This window comes from Plectrocnemia conspersa, unplaced genomic scaffold (genome assembly GCF_051122295.1).
Source record: "Plectrocnemia conspersa isolate PC_06_02 unplaced genomic scaffold, ASM5112229v1 ptg000012l, whole genome shotgun sequence".
In the NCBI taxonomy this organism is placed as follows: Eukaryota; Metazoa; Arthropoda; class Insecta; order Trichoptera; family Polycentropodidae; genus Plectrocnemia; species Plectrocnemia conspersa.
In genome coordinates, this window is record NW_028277176.1 from 11,871,415 (window position 1) to 11,895,000 (window position 23,586).

Below are 23,586 nucleotides of genomic sequence, written 5' to 3' on the forward strand. Positions count from 1 at the left end.
TAAAAGATAATTTTATGATGTATTAAAAATTATAAACGAATTGTTCAGCCCAGTTAAACGAATGTAGCATCTACGATCCGGACGTTGATCATTATATCTATTGCTAGTAAATAATATAAAAATATTAGGTGTACCAGAAATATACCATTATTAAAATAATAAAAAAATATTAATTAATGTATGTTATAAGAGATTCGTCATGCAGAATGGAAGTGCAGTACTGCCATTTAAAACAATAAATTGATCATGATAATTTAGCAAATAAGATAAATCAGATTTTTTATTAAAAATATCCCGATACACCTAATATTAAACGTTGAACATATCAATTGGACACAATTGCAAAAAATTGATTTTTTTCTTTAATCAATTAAAAAATTGAGAAGCGTAATTTTTATATAAAAATACTAAAACATTCACCAACGAATCCATATTATCTTACTAATAATTTCTTTTATCACGATTCTGATTTATTTACAAATACCGCCACCTGTTCCTCAACTTTTTTTCTTTATAATAATAAATATATATTATTGTTTCTTAAACATCGTCCGCACGGGCGTTTGAACAGATTCTTATCATGAAATGGTTCTTATATAACGCTTTTTTTATTTTATTATATGTAAATTTATATTTCTTTTTATATATAATATATATTATCACAATATTTCAATAGCGGTGACTCAATTATATCCGCTTTAAAGGCTAAAATGTATCTTCTTTATCTTCGTTCGTAATATATCGTATATATGTATGTACATACATAAACTCTAGTTATATTTGATATTTATAAAATAATCGAACGTCGTCTCCTAAATTATGTTGCTAAAACATGTTAACTACATTGTGATGTATATTTAATAGTTAACACGTTTATGCCATAATCCTCATATTAAATGATGCATTTTGAAATCGAGCATATTCAGATCATTTTTAATATATCACTTTACACAAATCATTTACTCGGAGACGGTCAAGCAATAATAATATTTATAGTACAATTTTGAAAAATAATTTAAAATATAGTGAGTTAAAAGACCATATCTCATATTATATAATTAAAAATTACGTCTATCCGTATCTTTATATATAATATTTCTCATATTGATGCGTTTGGTGCGCTACTCGGCTTTAAAAAACAGTTTTGGCGTAGTATGAAAAATAAATCAAAAGACATCAATGAGAATAAAAACTAAACGTAACTAGTTGATGCTTTCACAAAAAATATTTGGTTTTTAAATACGAATACATGCATCACGATACATATACACCTTAACTAGGATATGATTTTTAAAATACATAAATAGTAAAAAAAATGCATTGGTTAGATATACAACATACATACATACATAGTTACGATTCGTAGTTAATTGCAAATATACAGAACATATTTAATTAATATATAATATAATATACATGAGGTTACGTACCCTAACATAAAATTATTAACTGGTAATGTACAGATTATAAAATTCTAATATATAATCAACGATAATGGTTAATATGAAAGGAATGAAATGAAGCATGAGTTGTGTAAATAAAGTAGAATGATCCCTCTAATGTGATACATTATCCAATTCATTTCAAATTTAGAAAAATTTTGGCCCCGTCGTTTTTTAAAATAACTTTAATATAAAATCGTGGGTGGCGCAATTATAAATAGTCTTTTAAAAACATTGTTGAATTTTTAAAAGTATCAAATTAGAGGAATTTCGGTTGTATATATGTATGTAGTCAACATAAAAGTAAATGTTTGATAAAGCAAAGCCGTACATATATGATATATAAACTATAGAGTTCATAGTTACGAACAATCGTAAAACTTAAAAGCCGTTGCCATAAACACTTATGTACAATTGAGCAGCACTCATTTATGAATGAAAGTTTCATTATAATAAAATTATAACCATTGTTTTGAAGGCACAAATGAACTGTTTCACATCATCTTTGGTTGTAGGTAATAATCTATCTGATGAAATAAGGCCATACGCAAGAAGGTACTCAATAGTTTACAAATTTCAAATCTCCTGCGTACTAGATGCAATCTGTAGTATTATAAACCAGTCTGCCACGTAGCTTTTAAATAGTGTTTGTAAGTTAAATCGGCGAGTTAATTTTAAATTGTTTCTCAAACATGGAAAAACTCCTGGATCGTTAGATTAAATTACATAAATTAAAGTTTTTGATTAAAAAAACATTCATACAGAAGACAAATTTTGCGTCAAGTCTCCTCATTTCCAATGTAAATAAAAATCTAGAGTAATGGCAAACGATAGTAAAATAACATCAGACTTTGTTATTTACCCAATCTGGCTCGATTAACGTAGAGATGTGCATTCACTCTTAAGATTAATTGCACTATATACGAACGTATAATGCAAACATTGATATACATGTATTTATATATATTTATAATGTTATACATTAATAACCAACATTAAGGCCCAAAACATCGTCATTTTTATATAAATATTTGCGAGAACCCAACTGTTGCACAATCTGACAAGTGTTTTTATTTTAAGAACAACCCAAATCAATCGTTTTCACGCGAGCATGCTTCTTCTCCGACACTGGTAATAGCCGATACCATGTGGAAGCACGCTCGATACGTTCAACGAAAAATAAGGCACAGGGCTAGTTAGCAGCACCTGTAAAAAAACATACAATTAGTAACATCAAACTAATATACATATACATTTAAATTAGTGATCGCAGTCTTATCATTCAGTACATAGAAAACGACCGTACTCTTCGGTTGTGTTTTCATTTGGTGTTATGTAATTTTTATATTATTATATTTATAATATTACATAGACACTTTATAGACGTGATTAAAATAAAGCACAAAGATAAAATATAATTTTATTGGATATACAAGAACTCAGTGAATACAGTACGAGAATATGTTACAACGCGGTTCCTTAGGAAGATTGAATGATATCTTCAGAGCTAATAAGCAAAAGTGACAAGGAAGTGAGATTCAGTTCTTCAGAAAAATAAAAAAAGAAGGCAGCAACGAGCCCAGCAACAGTGAGATTAGACAGTTGAAGATTGAGCTTGACGAATCCAACTTTATTATAAGTCTAAGCTAACCTTAATTTGGTTAACCAGAAAATCAAGAATTTAATTTATAATAATGGTTCAATAAAAATGGACAAAGTTGTTTTTTGATATCTGTACGTATGCCGAAGATATAGAGAAGACTGGCAGGGATAGGAATCATGTTCATGTGTGAATCATATGAATTGTAATACTTAACCCTTTGAGTAGTGAGTTAATTTTATGTATTTTTCCATAATTATTTGTTTTTATTTATTTATTACTATTTTAAATTGCATTTATAGTAAATTATGGTAGTTCTCAACGTTTCATTGCTTTGATTTATTTTACTACTTTTTTATATTAGTATGTTTTAATAATTTATTCTATTATTCAATTTCGTTAATTTATTTGACATATTTAAAGGATTGTCATAAAACATAAAACATAGTGACATGTAATAAAATTAATCCCTCGCGTAATTTCAAACAATTTTTTTTTATTGTCTTGCCTAAATGGCCTTTTTCCATTACTACATAATTTTACGTAACTTTTATATTTACTATTTATGAAATTAATCTTTTATTATTTTAAGTTAAATATTATAAGTTTTAAGAACTAATAATTTAGAATGATTCCTAGCTAAACAGAATTTGGCATTATGTGCTCACGTCCAAATCGACTGGAAACAGATTTTATTAGAATTTAGTCCATTTGATGAAAAAATATGATCCATTGTTACAAAAATGAGAATTTTGTAAAATCATATATGATGAGTAATTAGTACAAAGTAGGGATTATATTGATAAGAATACTACTCGATAGCTAAATGGATCGTAGGGTTCATCAACTGAACCACTCATCTATCTATAATTGGATGGAAGGATTAACGCATATTATCATAAAAAGAGCCAGTCCCACTCATGATAAAAGGATTTTTTTTACCGTTAAAGAAAAAATAAGCTTCTGCGTTTAAAAAATTATATTATTATTTCAATACTAATGCTATAATTTTGTTACTAATGTAGTAATTTGCTTCATAATAATTAAAATTTTTCATTGATGTATTGAAATACATCATAATACGATGAAACCATACATTTTATGATTCTACATGTTGTTTATTGTTAAACTTTATGATATTTTACTTTAAATAATAAAATATTATTTCATAAAAAATGCATATCATAAAAGTAACTTAAAACTATGTAGTATTGGAAATAGGTAATTTAGGCCACTTCATTAAACAATCCAAATGCTTATCATAATTATTTTTTAAATAAAATATTAAAAATATTTTTTTGTTCAGAATAATCCTGTCCAGAAAAATCACTAAACCTATTTTTAGCAGAGTGGAAACAGAGTTATTACATTAGATGTACCGCAGCAAAAAATATGAGAAAAAACTATACCCAAAAGAGACGAGATAAGGGGTGACTCATCGATAGTCACTCAAAGTATGTATTTATAGCGGTTTATGAATATTGATCAAATTTTGTGGAAAGAGTAAATAGTTAAAATTTCTAAAATTATCTTTACAGAATATAAATGGCAATAAATACACTTAAAACATATTTTTTTTAAATACCTGTGGGGAGGCACGTCTCATATAATGTTACAGCAACGACAATAGCGCTGTCGTCCGGGTCCAGCAGACGGTGGCGGGGTCACAGGAGCAAAGTAGGCGTGTACCTTAATGTTGGGCAAGTGATTCTGAAAAAAATACATGTTAAAATAACAATACAAATAAAATATATTTTATCAAGTTAAATCAATGATAAACACCCTAAGTCTTCTTATGGCATTTCTGGTAACAAGTTGGCAGTCGTACAGCTCTATGATCTGAAGATTGTGACAGGACGTGAGGTGATCTAAGGCCGCGTCCGTTATCAACGGACAATTGTCCAATCCTGTAATAAAATCAACGTTAGTAAATCGGTTGAAGTCACTAAAATTTACACAAAACGTACCTAATACTGTTAAATGCTCGGCCGCACAAGATGAAGTCGATAAATGCTTGATTCCATAATCGCTTATGAGTTCGCAATGAGAAAGAGTCTAGAGAGAGAAAATAATAGTTCAATACAAATCAGCATAAGAATAGATCAAATAAAAATAATCACCAATTTCTCGAGTCTCGGACATCCGGTCGCTAAATACATAAGGGTATTGTCCGTTATTAAATTACATTCCTCCAAATCCATCCTCTCTAGTAGTCTACAATTCTGTAACATATAAATTATACAATAATTGATATACATACTGAGCTATATCATAAGGATATACACAAATGACTCACCCTAGCAAGTGACTGAAAGCCCGAATCGGTGAAAAGGGAACAGGACGCAACCTCAAGCGTCGTCAGACCGAAGCACTTATGAGCTATTATCGTCAGAGACGAGTCAGTCAGATGCACACATCCTGAGAGGCAAATCTGATGCAGGCGGGTACATCGAGTCGCCAGCTTTACGACGGCTTCATCGGTCAAAGACTGAATAAGACAAACAAATATAAATTAGATTAAATATATATAATAACAATAACTATAATATAAGTATTAAATAAATAATAGGGTCGGTTAAATTATACTATATATATTGTAATAACTTACATCACACCCTTGAAAGTTGACCACTTCTAGATCGGGACAATAGTTTGCTAGACAAGTGACAGCCGGGTCGTTGACTCTTTTACAACCTGGAATATATAATAAAAAAAAATGATATGCCACTTTTTCTATGAATCCAATACCTCTTTCTATATCGTTAATATATGAGGTAATTAATTTATTAATTAAAGGGATGCTTTACCTTTACAGACAAAACTCTTTAGTCTAGGGCAGCCTCTGGCGAGTGCTTCCACACCATTTTGCGAGATGGTTTGGCACCATGACACATTGATGTGGGTGAGCAGCTGTAAAATTAATCACATTTATCAAAGTTATACTTTTCACATAAATAATTGTAGAAAGATGTCAATGTTTTTTGTATTACCGAACAGCCGTCGGAGAGCGATTTGAGCGCCAAGTCGGATATAAGAGGACAAGAATCATAAGTAATACTGAAATAAAATAAATACGAAAATTTAAATTATTAGCCTTGTTTAAACGTATTATAATCACAAATATAAGTAGCTCACGATTGTAGTTTAGGACAACATTTAGCTACAGATTGGCAGGATGAATCAGTCAGTTTTTTGCATTTGCTCAAGTTCAACACTTCCAAATTAGTGCACATCTGTAATGCAATCGAACGAAAATTTGTATTTAAACGCATACAATCATCGATGAGTAGGCTTCAAAGTATGCAACTGACCGAAGCGAGTGTTTTTATCGAACCGTCTGCAACGTCTTCGCATCCTCGCAATGATAATTGACGCATGAAGCCACCGCATCTCTTCGATATATTTTCGATTACAGTACCCTATATAAAAAAATCGCAATGTACAAATGATATTTACATAATTTTTTAATATATGTACATATAAATGAACAATTCTAAATACCTCGACTTCTGTTTGAAAGTCGAACAAGTCGATTCTCTGCCAGTTCGATCCGTCTAATGCTAATATATTCCATAATTTCGATACCTGAAATTCGCGATCAAATTATTATCGTGTTTGCTGATCATATTCATTGCAATTCATATACCTGCGCACACCGACACAGTGAGATTACGTCCAAATATGAGAGAATTCGCAGGAGCAACTCCCTAGGAAGTTTTTTGTTAATATGGCTGTCGTCTTCCCCCATGAATCTAAACTGAAATTAAAAATAAAACACCTTTTAAAAACATAACAAACATTTTTCTTCTGTGAAGCTGGATCTCAATCTTATAATTTGGAACAAAGAGAAGCTCGCTGCATCTCTTCTGCGTTAGCATTAATTGATGCAATATAAAAACCATCAGTTATAATAAACACAATTTGTGATTTTCAATCAATGCGTATTATATTTGTTTATGAGGAAAATTTCGTAATTAAATTAAATCAGTATATGACTGCAAAACAAAAATGACATTATCAATAATTTTAGAGAAATTCTTAGGTTATCAACATTTAAAGAGCAGTATAGTTAATAATTGATGGTATTTGCAAGCAAAGGCCATAAATGATAACAATAGGGTGAATGTTTTTAAAATTATCATATCAGTACTTTTTTAAATATATTCTTCTTAATACATAAGTATGTTAACTAAAAATTTATGAACTGAAAGATATGCATAGTAGTATAAAAATGACGAGCACTAACCTTTCATTAAATACAGATAATAATACATGTTATTATTATTACAACAAGAAACAAGGTTTATGTCTATTTACGTATTTGATTGAATAAACAGTAATGTTTACGATTTATTTAATTATAAATAATTAGTATTGTACTAATAAAAGATTAATGAAGAATACATATAAATTGTACAAATGAATCGAATATTACCAGTAATATATGGTATTGTATAGGACATCCAAATACCCGGCCAAATTCATGATCTGGTTCTTAGATATTTTTCCATTACATATTATTCTCGGTTATCCGGTTCGGTTTCGGGTAATTTTTGTCCACTATTATAACTAGAAAGCGTATATTTAATATTCCAATAACAGAGGATGGAGAATAAACTTATAATTTAGACTTTAATTAGTGGATTTATTAATTGCAAAAAACCATCTGCAGGTATGCCTAACATAAAACAGTAGTAAATCAGCTTTTGAGGATTAGCGACTGCATACTGATAAGAAAGATAAGTATGTGTTGTTTACGAAAAGTAAATAACAAACATGATATATTCGCAAATATTATAATATCTTAACGTTAAATCGCCATTAAATAACAATTACATATAGTCATAAACAATAATTAAAAAAATTAAGAACATGCTGTGATTTAAAAAAAAGTCGAATTGGTTCTAATTTACAAGCCGTTCATGAATTTGACTATTTTTTTCTGAGAGTAGAAATCCTGAACACGAATTTTGCGTATTTTATTAATATGTTTGCTAAAAAATATGTATAATACACGCAAATCTTAATCTTAATAAGCCTAATTAATTTGTGTATTATTTATATATTTTACGTTATACTTTTAGAATTGTATCAAGTTCTAGATCCTATTTTTCGTATAAATAATACTTATTATAAAAAGTATTTCATAGATTTTCAAATAAAATAACGTACACCTAGTTTCATTTTCCGGAGTAATTTTCAATGATAAAAAACACGAGAGCGAATCTACAGAGGGCATCGTCTAAACACATTTATGGCAAGAACATTCTAACTATGTATATTACACATTCTTAAGATTCTGTTCATTAAAAAGAGCACGCGAAACTTAATTTTTCAACAAAAATGTCAAGAATTTGTCAATGACTCATAAGACTCATTAATTATTAAATATATATTTAGTTACATAATTACAGCAAAAATATAATATTAATATATGAGAAAATATAAAGAAATAAATGAAAATGAAACAAGAACAAAATTTTGAATTACACTATAATAATATTCCAAAATGAACGAAACACGATGCCCGACATTGATTCCTATCTAATTATAACCTTTCTCTGATTTCTTGAAGCGTCTAAAATGCAGTAATTATATAGCAATAAATATAAATATTAACCAGGGCTGTGGAGTCGTTAAAAAAAACACGACTCCGATTCCGATATTTACCAACAACATGACTCCACTCCGACTCAGACTCAAAAAGTTAATTTTATCATGTATTTTTGGTGTTCTTCTACACGTTTAATATTCATACGTTATACATATTCGTTATTACGCAATTAAATTTTCATAAATTTCAAAATTTAAAAAAATGCATTTTATAGAAAAAATGGTCGGAGTTGCTCATTTTTCACAACTCCGACTCCGACTCCGACTCCACAGCCCTGATATTAGCATTAGATTTACGCCACCCGTTGGGTTTCTGATTTATATTCTGATTCGATTTGTATCAGGCAGTATTTTTCTGTTTTTTTACGGCTTTTTATATTTGAACAATGCAAATATAAAACGTCGTAAAAAACCCTTTTTATTATGACTTAAAATAAGTGAGAATCGATTGAAGCATATCTAAACCGAATTTTGACCAATAGGAGAGCGCAAAAAACAATTATCCCTTCTCAGAAGTCAAAAATTCACATCGGCGACAGCAGATTTTATTGCTTTTGACGTGAATTTTTGACTTCCAAGAAGTGATAATTGTTTTTATGCCCACCTATTGACCAAAATTCAATTTGAATATATTTTAACCTTCACTCTCATATAAGAAATCCGCAGTAGTATTGATAAGGATAGCTATCATATTTTTAAAACATAGTGTAATATCGAAGAGCAGACAAACGTCTGTCTGTACTTCTTCTTCCGCTTATTTTCTGGGCTTAGTATTTTGGACTTGACATAATGAATTTAGTTTTAGAACTTTCATTAGATTAGGTATGCGTTTAAACAGAAAATGGACGTATCGCAACTGTAAAGGCATTTTAGAGCAGCATATAATTTCACTAGTGTCTATCAGTTAAATTGTATTTTTGCTGATATAAATATTAGGGGTACCCAAAAGAAAGGACGTTTTTATACAGAATAACTTTGACGGTCAATTGTGACTTATTTGTTGTTCGGGTCGCATGTTTCTTTCGATAGTGTTTGGATTAATATCTGGAGTGTGTTATGAACATAACAACTAAAAACACCCCAAGCTTTAATGGAAGATTTCGTCCTGAGTAAGGTGTTTTTACGCAATTGTATGTTGTATAAATTCCATAAAAAAATCGGCAACCACAACAAAAAGATTTAAATCTGGAATTTTTTGTTTGGAAGACATAAAAAATCAACGATGAAGCCAATCCAGAGATTTCGATTCAGGAGTTAACAAATAAGACAGGATATTTATGGTCTAGCATTCAAAGAAATTAAAAAATATTGAGATGACATGTGGGTTCCACACGCACTAAGCGACGAGAATAAGGCGACGCACCTGCCTCATACTGCGAGAATCACGTGAGAAAAAAATAATGCTCTTGAATGGAAAACTGTTGCTCACCCTCCATATTTTCCCGATATAGAGCACATCAGATTATCATTTATTTAAGTCTCGACAACATAATTTAGATAGTAAAAAAATAATAGTATTAGTGAAGTTAAAACAATTCTTTCTGAATGTTTTGACTTACAGTCAGTTGTTACAAATGTGGGATCAAAAATTTGCCTGATCGATGGAAGAATATTGTATCGGTCCATTATTTTGTAGAATAATATTGTAAAATAAATTTGTTATTGAAAAAATACTTTTCATTAAAAAAACGTGCTTTCTTCTGGGTACTCCCAATATATAATTAATTGGATTGATGTTTTTGTATGATCATAGCGAAAAAAGTGTTTTCTCGGATCTGATGATAACATATGTTTTCAAATTGTCCTTTTTTATATAGGATACTTCCGCGTTACTTTCTATTCAGTTTTGGTCTATTGTACAGTAGAGCTCTTATATTTTTTCAAAATGTCATCAATTGTCAGCTGCCAATTTATTGAACATGTGTTGCTTTGAGTACGAACACAAAAGCACGACCCTTTTTTACATCGATTGTATTTTTGCATTGATCAATAACGTAACAAGGAAAATACATTGCAGTACACCTGGACAAGTCCCATTAACAACTTCGAAGGCCGAAATCAAAAGAAAAGGAATGCTTTGTATTTGGTGGGATTGTAAGTGTATTTTGATCTCTTAGAACGTAATCAAACAATTACAGCGGAACGATATTGTCAACAATTGACAAAGTTAAAATGAATTGAATTGGGATATTATCAAGCACCCACTCTATTCTACAGACCTTGCTCCTTCCCATTTTAATTTATTCACACTGCAATTTTTTTAAATGGTAAAAAAATTGATGCAATAGAGTAGGTAAAAACATCCCTTAATGTATTGTTTGCATCAAAGTCAACGGAGTTTTACTGTTGATAGAAAGGTGGGAGAATATTACAAGAACATATGTAAATTATGTAATTGATTAAATCAATAGAAAAAGTTAATTGTTTTAATTTCATATAATAAACGTCAAAACTTTTGCATCGATCCAATATATATCTACTGGTAAAAATGTATTTGGACTTCACTAGTAAAAATATAACTTCACTGTAAGATTTATACATCGCATGTGAATAAATAATGATAGATGGTATTTCATTAAATAACATTAATTTTTCTGGCCACTGGTCAAGATCATGCGATTTAACGTCGTGGAGCACCTAAAAACCAACATCCGCCAAGTTATAGTCGAAACACCGCCCGAAATGTACAAAAAAGTCATCGAAAGTATCGGCTGCTACAAAAGGTCAAGAAGCGGCCATTTAATAAAAATCTGAAGAAATCTTTAAATTTGTGTTTTATTTAAATGTTTGGAAACTGAAGTTAATATGATATCCTTCAGCATGAACAATGTAGCGCAACAATCTATAGTACAGCTGAATTGGGACACGGTCAATTGGGCGACGGCGATTGGGCGACGGTCAAATGGGCGATTCAAAATGGGCGACGGACAAATGGGCGATGGCCTTTTGGGCGACGGTCTTTTGGGCGATACAATAATAATGCATTACAAATAAATGTGTAGCAAATCATGATCCTATAATTAATTAAATAATTTACATAATTTAATACATATTAAAATATATATATACATATACGTACATACGAAAATATAAGTAATATTTTTAATAATAGAATTAAAAGATGAAAACATTATTCGGTCTAAACAAAATATAATATACCTACATAAGATATAGTATGTATATATTTACTTATCATTTGTGCTTATTTAATCATAAAATATCACTTAAACAGTTTGATTTTTTTCATTCAAGAATTTAAGAGAGTTACCCGATATCATAAAACACTTAAAGCCCACGGCTTAAGTCGGTAATTTTATTATAAATACCTACCTGATAAATGTTCTTAGTGGGCCCTTACGCGAATTTTTTTTATGTTTTGAGCCTTGGAAACTACTGTGAGAACAAGCTTTTGGAATTTCCAAAAATCGCATATTTTACAGTTATCTATTTTAAATTAGATAGGATAGGTATATAAAAATATAATAACACAGAACTAGCGCTGATAAGTGTTTATCGTGGATTTTACCCTTTACGAGATTTTTTTATGTTTTGAGACTTATAAATTACTGTGAGAACAATCTTTTGGAATTTCCAAAAATCGCATATTTTACCGTTATCTATTTTAAACTGGATAGAGTGGTTATATATAAATATAATAAGCTAGAACTAGCGCTCAGTATACTTTTTTTATGTTTTGAGCCTTGGAAATTAATGTGAGAATAAACTTTGGGATTTCACAAAAATCGCATATTTTACAGTTATCTATTTAAAATTAGATAGGGTAGTTATATATAAATATAAAAACCCATAACTAGCGCTCAGTATACTTTTGAATTTTGACTGAAAACATTCGAAAAAAGTTTCGTTGCGTCTTTGAAAATTATTTTTGTCGTGGTTTTAAAACACTTTGTCACAGTGTCATTGTGTTTTTGGTAAAAAATTCAGTACAGCAAGAAAATAAGTATGTGTCTTTATATTCACATGTGGGTTATATTATATGTGTTATTTATAGATAATTGTTTTTTATAGATTATTGTTGAGAGCGACTAATTTGAGTTACCACAGTTTATATTCTTTATAAACGGATAATTCAGACATATTAAGTCAAAAAGACAAGGAAAAATATTTTTGGAATGGATATCTTTATGAAAAGAATAGACCAAAGATTTTTTATAAAAGTTTTGAGGTATAATAGAAAAAATATCATAGAATATTTACATGGTATTGCATATAATTATAATATGAGTTAATAATTTGAAAATAAAATTGTTTTTCATTTAATTTATTAATTTATTAAAATGTTTTAATGTATATTTTATTTATATTCAAAATAAAGCAAAGCGTGCAAGTTTTTTAAATTTCTGTCGCCCATATGACCGTCGCCCAAATAACCATCGCCCAATTGACCGTCGCCCAATTGACCGGAATCGCCCATTTGTCCGTCGCCCAATTGTCGCGTACCGGCTGAATTACTACCCTCGATTAAAATAAAACATTCAGTCTAATTAATCCTCGCGACGTTATGGACTTATAAGGCACAAAATAATAAATATATGACAATTGATTCGTCAACATCAACTACTCTACGATTCGGAATTTAATGCTCTCGAAATATATTGTCTAAATATTGAGTTAAATTAAAAATAATAATTTAAAATTGAGAGCCATGGATAACAAATCACACGTCTAGGTTTTGAGCGGTTGGCATCGATTGGTCAAAAAATTTATCCAAAATTCATCGATGGATTAACAGATTTTACGACTAATTTTAATAGTTTGACAATTCCAGGTAAACTGGTGTTTAAACTGTAATACATTGATGGAAGTATGAAATAAAATACTGAAAATTTTATCATTAAATTATTTAAAATACTTGAGCATGACATAGATGCCTTTGGACTGCAATGGTAAAACCTTTTTAGGCATGACTCACATGCCTTTGGACTTTAAAAGGTTAATGCTAGCATTCCGTATAGAACTATAGAAAACACCTGCAGTTTATTCAGTGCTCTATCTTTTCGACCAACATTGGGCAGCACGTGATGGGCATCTTTCGCAATAGCGACGTCTTCTCCCATCATCGCGCGATTATGACAGAAACAAGGCGAATAGAAGGACGAGGGCGTCGGCGTCGTCGGTCGTTGAACGGCGCGACTGGTGCAGGCTTCGTCGGCCGACGCCGGTGCGTTCACCCGCGTTCGAACCCAACCAAAGAGGCGTCTCGCGAGGACGACAACCCGAGAGAAAGAGCCTCCAGAAGTCTAGGACCTAGACCCAGACGAAATCGTCACGTTCACACCACGCCGGCGGCAGTTCAAAGTCCAGTCGCAGAATGTTTATTTATTAAATCGATAAAATATTGAGTACCCCTGCTTTTATTTTTTTTATTGCAAAGCAATATTTCACGTCTTGTTATTTATTATATATATTTAATGGTTTTATTTGTTATATTTATTTATTTTATATATTTAATGAATTAAAAAAATATAAATGGACCATAAATTACTTAATTTATTAAATATATTATAAAATATCTAGCTCGCACCAAAACTGTTCGGACAGATTGGATGCGAGCGAGTGTTGGTCAGAACTTGAACACACTCAACGAATATATTTAATCGCATGTTAGACGCGAAGGTTTTCAGAGCAACGAACGAAGCGGGAATAACGACAGAACGGCGGCTGATAGCACGCTTGGGTTGCTGTGTCGACACCTGACAATGTTGCGAGCTAAACAAATTGTCACTAAAACATCTTGATAATAATAATAAACTGCCGACATGCTAGATCGATCAGTTGTACCAAATTTCAATACAATAACACCATTGCCGACTGAAAAAAAGATTCTGACCATCTGTCAAAATAATTCTAGCCGTTTAATATAAATTCTGACCATCTAATATTTATTATGACCGCTTATATTCTGACCTTTCAATATAAATTCTGACTCGAAAAATACGGACCTATTTTTAATGATAAATTCTATTAGAATCGAATTAAATTGACACAGTTACATTTTCAATGACATATATTGTTATAAAGAGCAAGTTGAAATTTTTAAAACTAGTTGCAAGGTAGTAAAAAAAAATATGCAAATGCAGTGAATTCCAACACACTGAAATGCGTCAACGCTGCACATTTCTTTTAAGCACTGTTACATCAATCTGTTTGATATACACATAGTTCGCTATCGGTCACACCGGCGCAATGCCATTATTATTTTCTTGAACATATTAAACATTAAATTTTCCATTATACACAGCGTTCCTTGACCTTGCCGTATCTGATGGACGGATAGAAATGATGAGTAAAAATATTTCAAATACAATCTCGGACGAAAGATATGTGCGAAATGCACGCGTGGATACGAACCCGACATACACGAGCCAAAAACAAAGTGCAATTACGATAACCTCGCTATTTTTACACGTCTTGTTTGGATTGCGGCGGGATCTGAGTGTCAGAAAAAGAAAAAAATAATTAAACACATCAGTATTCCGACATTCGAAAAATTTCCGGCAGATTAGCAGATTCAGGGAAACTAATTTGTATTATATAAACAAATTCTATATCGGACGTCTCAGAAAAATTTACAAACAAGCAGTAGAAAGAATGGTCGGTATTCAACAAAAAAAATTACACAACTAGCATCGAACCAGTTAGAAGTATTTTAAATACATAAGCTATAAATTAACAGCTAGTGTAAAACCAAACCACGCACAGCGCGAGATAGCAGAAATATTGTGGTTAAGAACGCCATTGCTTATTTGGAATGCGAAGACGCGAGTGATATACCCACACAAATAAATATACATAATCGTCTAGGCTTTTATAGTTATTGTTAAATAACCAACGTAAGATATACATTTTTATTTTTAAATGTATAAAATATATATGCATTAATATATTTACTATATTAAAATATCTATCTTACTAAAAACTGTGATTTTTTACTGTGTCAATACTGCGTCATATTTCAAGGGCAACACAACTTTTTTTTTAAATATTATATCAGAAAGATTTAGATGATTATTTAAATTATAGCAACATAGTCATATCAGTCTTCCAAGTCATCCAATTTTTTTTAGTGTTAACATATCACACACACTAACTCATAACGCCATAGAAGGTAATTAAACATGCATTATTTTAATATTAAGTCATTGCTACTATGATTAGTTTTATTGCATATTTACATTATCAATAAAATTTTAAAACTGATAAACTTAATGATGAAAGACAAGTTAAGAAAACTACAACAATCAATTCACCTTTAAGTTTTACATATAAAATACATTTAAACGTATTAAGGTAACGAAGGATTGAGATCGACAGTTACATTCCCCCACTTAAAAGAATAGTAAGAAAAAAATGTCATTGTAATTTTATAAGCATACTGAACAAAATTCAGTATTACTTCAAAATGTAAGAAAGAATCAATGTTCGAGTTGTGATATTATTTTCCTACTTCGTTATATTATTAGTATAGTATATAAAGTTAAATTAAATCGTTGCGTTATTTATTTGTTTAGCACCCCTGATATTAAACAAAAATTCTTTATAGACAGTTTTAACAAGAAATTGTGAATTCTAGTCGTATAATTGACGCGCCGGTTTGATATAATTGTTCGACGTGATAAGCTACCTCAAAGGTAGCTGCCTAGTATAAATGACAATTTCCAAGAATTTTGTAAGGTTTGGAACATTATAGTATACATCAAGTAGCGGGCTTTCTAAATACATAAATAATTACCTACAACCCTTCATCGTCAAGTATGTGCTGCTAGTTAATTATTAACTTACCGGAATGCAAATGTTACTACCACATTATAAGTTAACCTTCAATGTTGTAGCCCTATTATGCTGATTTTTATCCATCAAAACTACGCAATGGAACGCGGTTGGTTATGGAAGCATTGAAGGCATATGTATAATTAAAGCAACGATTTTGACTAACATATAATTGATTTCTTGCGATTTGCATTATTTTTTACAAAATGCTTATTTGTGTTGGTAAAAAATAATTAAACCAAAAGCATCGCTAATGTTCAAGTGTATATAATTTTCATCAACAAATATTTTAATTTTAATCTACATTCATATGGTATAATGAATCGGACATACAACTAAATTTACTATAATTATGTGTATTTAACAATAATATTATTTTATTGAAGATAGTAACATAAATCAACAATTAGACGAGCCAAGAAACTGATCAAGAATTTTTGATTCTCTTTTCTCGAGAATTTTTTTTTTCAATTTCGAAAATCTTGTTTCTCGTGAAATTTTTTATGAGATTTTCAAGAATATTCCACATTTTTCACTTATTTATATATTGCCAATAATACAGAAATAAGTAAAAAATTACTAAAAAATAAATAAATACCATTGTTAATTTTTTTGCACACCCAAATTGTTTTCATTTGGACGAATAAAAAAATTTATTTTCTTTGAGTTCAAAGGCTGAAATAATAAAATTATCCAAAACCACACTGAAACAGCTGTTTCATCAATTAAACATTGAGCCTGAGAAAAATGTGGCTATGGAAATAGACATACAGCACGAAGTAAATTTAACCTTAAAAGAACTATAACACTATATCCTTCAGAGCGTTAATTCAAAGATGACCAAATAGCTGATAAACATGAAAAAATATGTGAACGTCTACGAAGCAACTAGAAAATTGAGAAGACAATCTAAAACATCTAAAAACAGCAGAGAAACTTTTCAATCTCTGGAAATTTCATGTCGAAAAAAAACAAGATTATTGGACAAACCAATAGATAACATTTGTTTTTCAAAAAGCTAGTTTAATAACAAATAAATTCTTCAAAATAATTATTATATTTTTTCTTGTGATTATTTTTGTCGTAATATTTGGGAAGCATTTATAAAAAAAATAAAAAGTTTAGTTTAAAATATTCCAAAAAAATAACATACGATATTCCTAATAAATTATGAAAATTTTCGATTCTCTCGAGAATATTAACCCTTTGGCTACCGAAATCCGATATATCGGCTTTGGCTACACTAGCGAGAACTGCCGGATCCGACGGCTCCGAAATCGAAGTATCCAATACATTTTCAACCGTCTGTAGGGTAATTGCTTCAGGGGTATATAACATTTTTTCAAATATATGTTATAAATATATTATAATCATTATTTTTTTTTAATTTCATTATTATTTTTATTTATATATATATATATATATATATATATATATATATATATATCGACAATGGTTTGTTTTGGGTGGCCCTGCTTGTTATGTACAGGGCTGGAGGATGGGTGGGAGCTGGGAGGAGGGGGGTGTGCGATATGTCGTGTGGTGGGGTTTTTTGTTGTTGTTTTAGGTCGTTGGCACCTCTCGGTGCATACTTCTGCTGGTGGCTGTTGCGGTCCTCATCAGCTCGAGTAGCCCCTTCTCCAGTCGGGGGTCATCGAGCATGGCTGCGTAGTTTTTTCTCCCTGTGTTTTCCCTTCTGCAACTCTGCAGCAGGTGGTGCCTTGTTCTCTCCAGGGCGGGGCAGTGCCACAGCAGGTGGTCGGGGTCCTGGGTGGAGTGGTCATCGCAGGGGCAGCTGGGGTCCTCCGTGATTTTGAACCTTTTGAGGTATGCATTGAAGGGCCCGTGTCCCGTGATGATCTGCGTGGCGCCTGGAGACGGCGTATTCCTTTGTCGGAAGGCGATGGCGGAGGCGATGTCAGGGAGAAAAGTCTTCGCGTGCGACCCGCGCGGTGACTCGATGTAGCGAGCGTTCCAGACGCGCTGGAGTTCCTCCTTGAGGATTGTCTTGGCGTAGGTGAGCGGAAAGCGCGTGTATGCTTTGCGCATATTGCGCGTTTCCGCTGCTTCCTTAGCGAGCGTGTCGGCCCTGTCGTTTCCGACGTTGTTGGCGTGCCCCGGGGTCCAAAACAGTTTTACGCTTATGTTGCGCGTCGTTAGGGACCGCACGAGAGCCAGCGTTTCCACGACGATCGGGGAAGTAGAGTTGCCGTTCTGGAGGGAGCGCAGCGCGCTCTGGGAGTCAGATAGAACGTGCACTGTCGTCGGGGTGGGGTGAACGCCCGAGACCCACTCCAGAGCCGCATTGATGGCTAGATTTTCTGCCTGGCTAATCGAGCAGTAATCCTCGAGTCGGAGCTTGCGCTCCTTGATGGTGGTTCCATTTTTGTTGACGGCGTGGAACGCAGCTCCGACGCCGCTTTCCGTCTTGCTGCCGTCGGTGTAGATGTTGATGTCCGACGGCAAGGGGGAGGCGGGGTGGTTGGCCCTGGAGCCCTCGATGGTGACGTCCGCCGGGATCCTGAGAGCTGGGTGTGGGAGTGTTGCCACGTCCACGGCCGCGTCCAGGAGTCGGTCGGATGGTAGGTGGTCGGCGAGGCGGTGGGTTCGCTTAGCGTTGTATATTTGTGTGAGCTGCTTTACCCGGGTGTCCATGGGAGGGATGCCCGAGAGGGCCTCGATCGCGACGTTGGGAGCCGTTCGGAATGCCCGCGTGATTCTCAGCATGAACGGGCGCTGGGCTGAGGTCAGTTTTCTGACGATGGAGCTCCTGTGGGCGGCTTCGCTCCATACCGGGGCGGCATATGTTATCATCGGCTCGACGGCGCCCCGGTATATAGCGTCGACGACGTCCGGGGAGAGGCCCCATCCCTCGCGGGCGACGCGGGTGACTAATTTAGCCATCTTGACAGCTTTGGCGCAGGCGTGGTCCACGTGGCTCGTCCAGGACAGCTTATCATCCAGGATGACTCCCAGGACTTTCAGCGTCCTGCCGACGGTCAGCGGCTTTCCCTCCATGGTTATGTTGGGGGGAGCCCACTTTCTTTTTCTGGTGACGACGATGGTTTGAGTTTTCTCCTGGGAGAACGTGAGCTTGGCTCTGGCGCCCCACTCGCAGACCCTCGCCAGGGCGGCGTTCGCGGTTCGCTCTAGTTCTGGGGTGTCGGGGGCGTCGATGATGAGCAGGATGTCGTCGGCGAAGGCTTGCACCCTGACGTTTTCACCGAAGTTTTGCTGGAGGAGCTCGTCCACGATGAGATTCCACATCGAGGGCCCGCAGACCGAGCCCTGCACGCAGCCTCTGGTGGGACGTTTGACGGCCGTGGCGCCAGCGTGGTGAATTTGGGTCTCCCTGTCCTCGAAGTAGTTTGAGAGTAATCTGAGGATATTGTTCGGGCAACCCTTGTCCATTAGCTGGTGTATTATCAGCGGCCACCAGGCGTGGTCGAACGCTCCCTTGATGTCCAGGGAGATGACGGCTGCGAGTCGCTCTCGTGTGGCGTGGAGGGTGATGTGACGGACGGCGTCCATCAGTGCGTCTGTGGAGCTCCTCTGCTTGGTGAATCCATACTGCAGCCTGCTGAGCTTGGGGCGCGTGGCGTGGGTCATCCTGTCTGTCGCAAGTCGCTCCAGCGCCTTTCCGAAGACCGGGAGGAGACCGATTGGGCGGTAGGCTGAGCCCGACCCAGGATCTTTGCCCGGTTTGGGGATCGCCTTGACTATTGCGGTCTTCCACTGTCGGGGGAAGCGCTCCGCTCGCAGCGCGGCATTGAAGAGGGCCGTTAGGACGTCGGGGGCGGTTCGGGCCGCCCTGAGGCAGATGTCCGGCGTCAGGTGGTCCAGACCCGGGGCTCCTCTCGGGCTGACGCTCTCGAGCGCGGCCAGGACCTCGTGCGTCGTGAAGGGCGGGTCGTTTGGGCCGGAGGACCCCGGGAAGCGGGCGGCGGCCCGAAGAGAGGCCTGTTCCTCTGTGTCCGTCGTCGGGGAGTCGTCCGGAAAAAAGTAGCTGATTAGAGCGGAGGCTGTTTCTTGGGCGTTCTGAGTTTGGACCCCGTTGATGTTTAGGGTTGCTGGAGGAGCTTTCGCCCTCCGCTTCAGGATCTTGTTGATGGTGTTCCAGATCGACTCGGGGTTTTGCGAGGAACAGAAGGTCCTCCATGAAGCCGTCTTGGCTCTTGCGATGCTCTCCTTGAGGTCGGTCCTGGCCTTGAGATATGCGGGGAGGGTTATGGCCTCCCTTCTTGCTGGGCAGGAGCTCTGCAACTTCCTTTTGGCGGCGATGGCGTCTTTCCTGAGTCTCGCGAGGTCGTCGTTCCACCAGGGGCACGGCCTGGGATTGGTTCCTCGGAGAGGCTGGATGGTGGGCATGGACGTGCGGCAGGCCTCAGTTACGGCCGACGTCCACGCGGCGGTCAGTCTTTCGACCTCACCTCCGGAGGTCACTTGGTCCATCTCTTCGGAGGCAAGGCCGCGGGTCTGGAGTTCTTTCTTTAGGTTTGCCTCGAACTTCGACCAGTTCGCTTTGTTGGATTTGAATAGGTATGTGGTGTCCGGTGGGAGCAGTTCTTGCGCCTCGAGGTGGAGCTCGAAGACGAGGGCGTTGTGATCCGAGAGCGCGGCCAGTTCCCTGTCGACGGTCGATCCGGAGGTCACGTTTAGCAGCGTCTCCGAGACCAGCGTGACGTCAATGCTCGAGGAGAATACTCTTCCGGCTCGGTGAGTCTGGAATGTGGGCTCGTGGCCCTCGTTTATGACGGAGAGGCCGTGCTCGCAGGCGGCGTCAGCGAGCAGCTCTCCGCGTTTGTCGGCCTTGCTGGCGCCCCACCAGGGATGTTTGGCGTTGGCGTCCATGCCTATGATGATCTCCGGGTCGTCGGCCAGCGCCCCAATTACGTCGAGGCTGGACGCGGTGGCGTGTTGATCGCCCGTGGGAGGGCAGTATATGGAGACGAAGACCATGGTGCGCGTTCCGACGGTGATTCTGGCGAGGACCTTCGTGTCGGTGGCGAGATGAGCTAGGTGTATGGTGCTGCACCTGCGGGCGAGTCTGTTGGAGACTAAGATGGCGGCTCTGGACGGTAGGGCCGCGTTCGATTTGGGGCTCTGGAATGTGAGTCCGGGGTAGATCTGGGCGCGGAGGAGTCCGTTGGCTCCGGTGTAGGGCTCCTGGACGAGCGCGATGTCGAAGCCGCCCTCGGCGAGAGAGTGAAGGAAAGAGTGGGTGGCTCTTTCGCAGTGCTGGAGATTCGCCTGGGCCACTTTAATACCCATAGTCGATTGCCCTGGTGGCAGTGGTGTGGTGGCGGAGGTAGACGGGGCAGTCTGGAGATCCGGCTTTGTGGTCCGCAGGCTTCCTGACGAGGGCGCAGTTGAAGCACCCCTTGTGGTGCTCCGCCTTGCAGTCTTCTGATTTGTGCCCTTGGTGGCACTTTTCGCATGCGGGCTTGTTTCTGCATGCTTTGGTGGAGTGGCCGTATCCTTGGCAGGTTCGACAGGCGCTGGTGACGCGAGCTTCGAAGATTCGAACGCGCTGGAAATTTACGTTTACACGCTCGAGAGCGATGAGGGGTGCGAAGAGACTCGGGTGGACCTCGATGATGAGGTTTTTGAGGTTCGCCTTGCGGTTTTTCCCCGCGAAGCAGACGGTAATAGAGGAGTCGGTTGCACTGGGGAGTGTGAGCTCATTTTGAGCGAGGAGAGCCTGGGGGACGTCCTCTTCGGGCGTGTCTGATGACACGCCGACGAGGATGAGCCGGGGGCGCCTCTTGGGGGCCTCGTCGGCCCTGAGCGAAGGGGTTTTGTTTATGGCCGCGGTGATCTTCGTGGCACTGGATTTGTCCGCGCAGAAAATTTTTACTCCGTTTTTGGTTGGGTTTATGCCGCTGATGGCGACGCCGAGAGTGGCGGGTTTGATGGACGCCTTTACCTTGTCCATAACTTGCTGTGGGGTGTCTGTTGCCGTTGAGGAGCGGATTGTAGTGACGTGGGATGGGGTGGGAAGCGGAGGAAAATCTTGTCTCGAGGCGGTGTTGCCTCGAGCTGGGGTCACTGGGGCCCAAGTTGGGGTTAGAGAGGAGGCCTGAAGTGTTTTTGTTTTGAGAGCGAAGAGCTGCTCGTTGTGTCGCCTCTCTTGGGCGAGAAGGGCCTCGGATTTTTCTAGCTTGAGTGCAGCCAGTTCTGTTTCGAGCCGGCGGGTGTACTGTTCTTGCAGTTTGGTCGATTGGAGAAGACTGTTGCAGGTAGTTTTTATGCCTGCCCTTAGGTCAGCTCGGAGGTTGCCGGACTTGCCGACAAGCTCCAGGATTTCTGAGATCCCGGATGTCAGATCTGGGGTGGTTGTAGGTAGCCGATTTTCGTCGGGGGAGTCCATGGTTGCCTGCGGGAGCCTCTTTCCAGGGCTAGAGCGCGGGGAGCGGGTCATGACTGGTGATAATCTGGTGTTCCAATAAGAAGCTGGCTTGTCGCCGATTTAACAGTGGGTCTAGTAAGATTCCGACAGAATGCGGTTTCCCACTGGAAGGTGCCTGTGGGCACAGAGCCGGGTGGACACCAACTAGAGTCTGATTGGATTTCGTGGCGCTCCTTGGGGGGGGGGGGTGGGCCGCTGCGTCAGCGGTAGGCGGCGGCGCTCAAGGTCGTCGCGATAACGCGGCGGGCTGCGGTGCCGGGAATGGTTCCTCAGAGAGGAGTGACCTTCCGCTGGTCTGCGGGGCTTTGACGATCGCACACGGGGGGTTGGAGTCTGGCGTCGGCTCGAGAGCTTTCGCAAGACTGAGCGGTGTTGCGCGACGGGCTTGGACGGGGGCGCGGGTGGCGCCCTCGCGTGCGGGCGGTGGACACGTAAACTAACGGCGTTTTAACTGTCACTTGTTTGAAATTGAAGATTAAGATCGCATGGAAATAACAAACCAAATTGACGGTTGGCGAGGAGAGAAAGAGCCGTTGGGCTGTGGCGCGGCGCTCAAGGTCGTCGCGATAACGCGGCGGGCTGCGGTGCCGGGAATGGTTCCTCAGAGAGGAGTGACCTTCCGCTGGTCTGCGGGGCTTTGACGATCGCACACGGGGGGTTGGAGTCTGGCGTCGGCTCGAGAGCTTTCGCAAGACTGAGCGGTGTTGCGCGACGGGCTTGGACGGGGGCGC

At 37.4% G+C, this 23,586-nt stretch overlaps 1 protein-coding gene across 4 annotated transcripts in view; it reads right to left on the reverse strand.

Moving 5' to 3' along the window:
* Positions 1-2,392: 2,392 nt before the first annotated feature.
* The window catches only part of LOC148228226 (F-box/LRR-repeat protein fbxl-1), a 37,606-nt gene continuing 16,412 nt past the window's right edge, over positions 2,393-23,586 (reverse strand). For all 4 annotated transcript variants that reach the window (XM_088199485.1, XM_088199483.1, XM_088199486.1 and 1 more), the window contains 13 exons: positions 6,689-6,799; positions 6,544-6,627; positions 6,354-6,461; positions 6,178-6,275; positions 6,033-6,099; positions 5,850-5,952; positions 5,651-5,736; positions 5,339-5,530; positions 5,163-5,264; positions 5,010-5,097; positions 4,825-4,949; positions 4,628-4,752; positions 2,393-2,648 (listed from right to left, as the gene is read on the reverse strand). In XM_088199485.1, the coding sequence (XP_088055611.1) occupies positions 4,645-4,752; positions 4,825-4,949; positions 5,010-5,097; positions 5,163-5,264; positions 5,339-5,530; positions 5,651-5,736; positions 5,850-5,952; positions 6,033-6,099; positions 6,178-6,275; positions 6,354-6,461; positions 6,544-6,627; positions 6,689-6,799 (1,272 nt within the window). In that variant the 3' untranslated portion in view covers positions 2,393-2,648; positions 4,628-4,644. The remainder of the gene's footprint in view (positions 2,649-4,627; positions 4,753-4,824; positions 4,950-5,009; positions 5,098-5,162; positions 5,265-5,338; positions 5,531-5,650; positions 5,737-5,849; positions 5,953-6,032; positions 6,100-6,177; positions 6,276-6,353; positions 6,462-6,543; positions 6,628-6,688; positions 6,800-23,586) is intronic.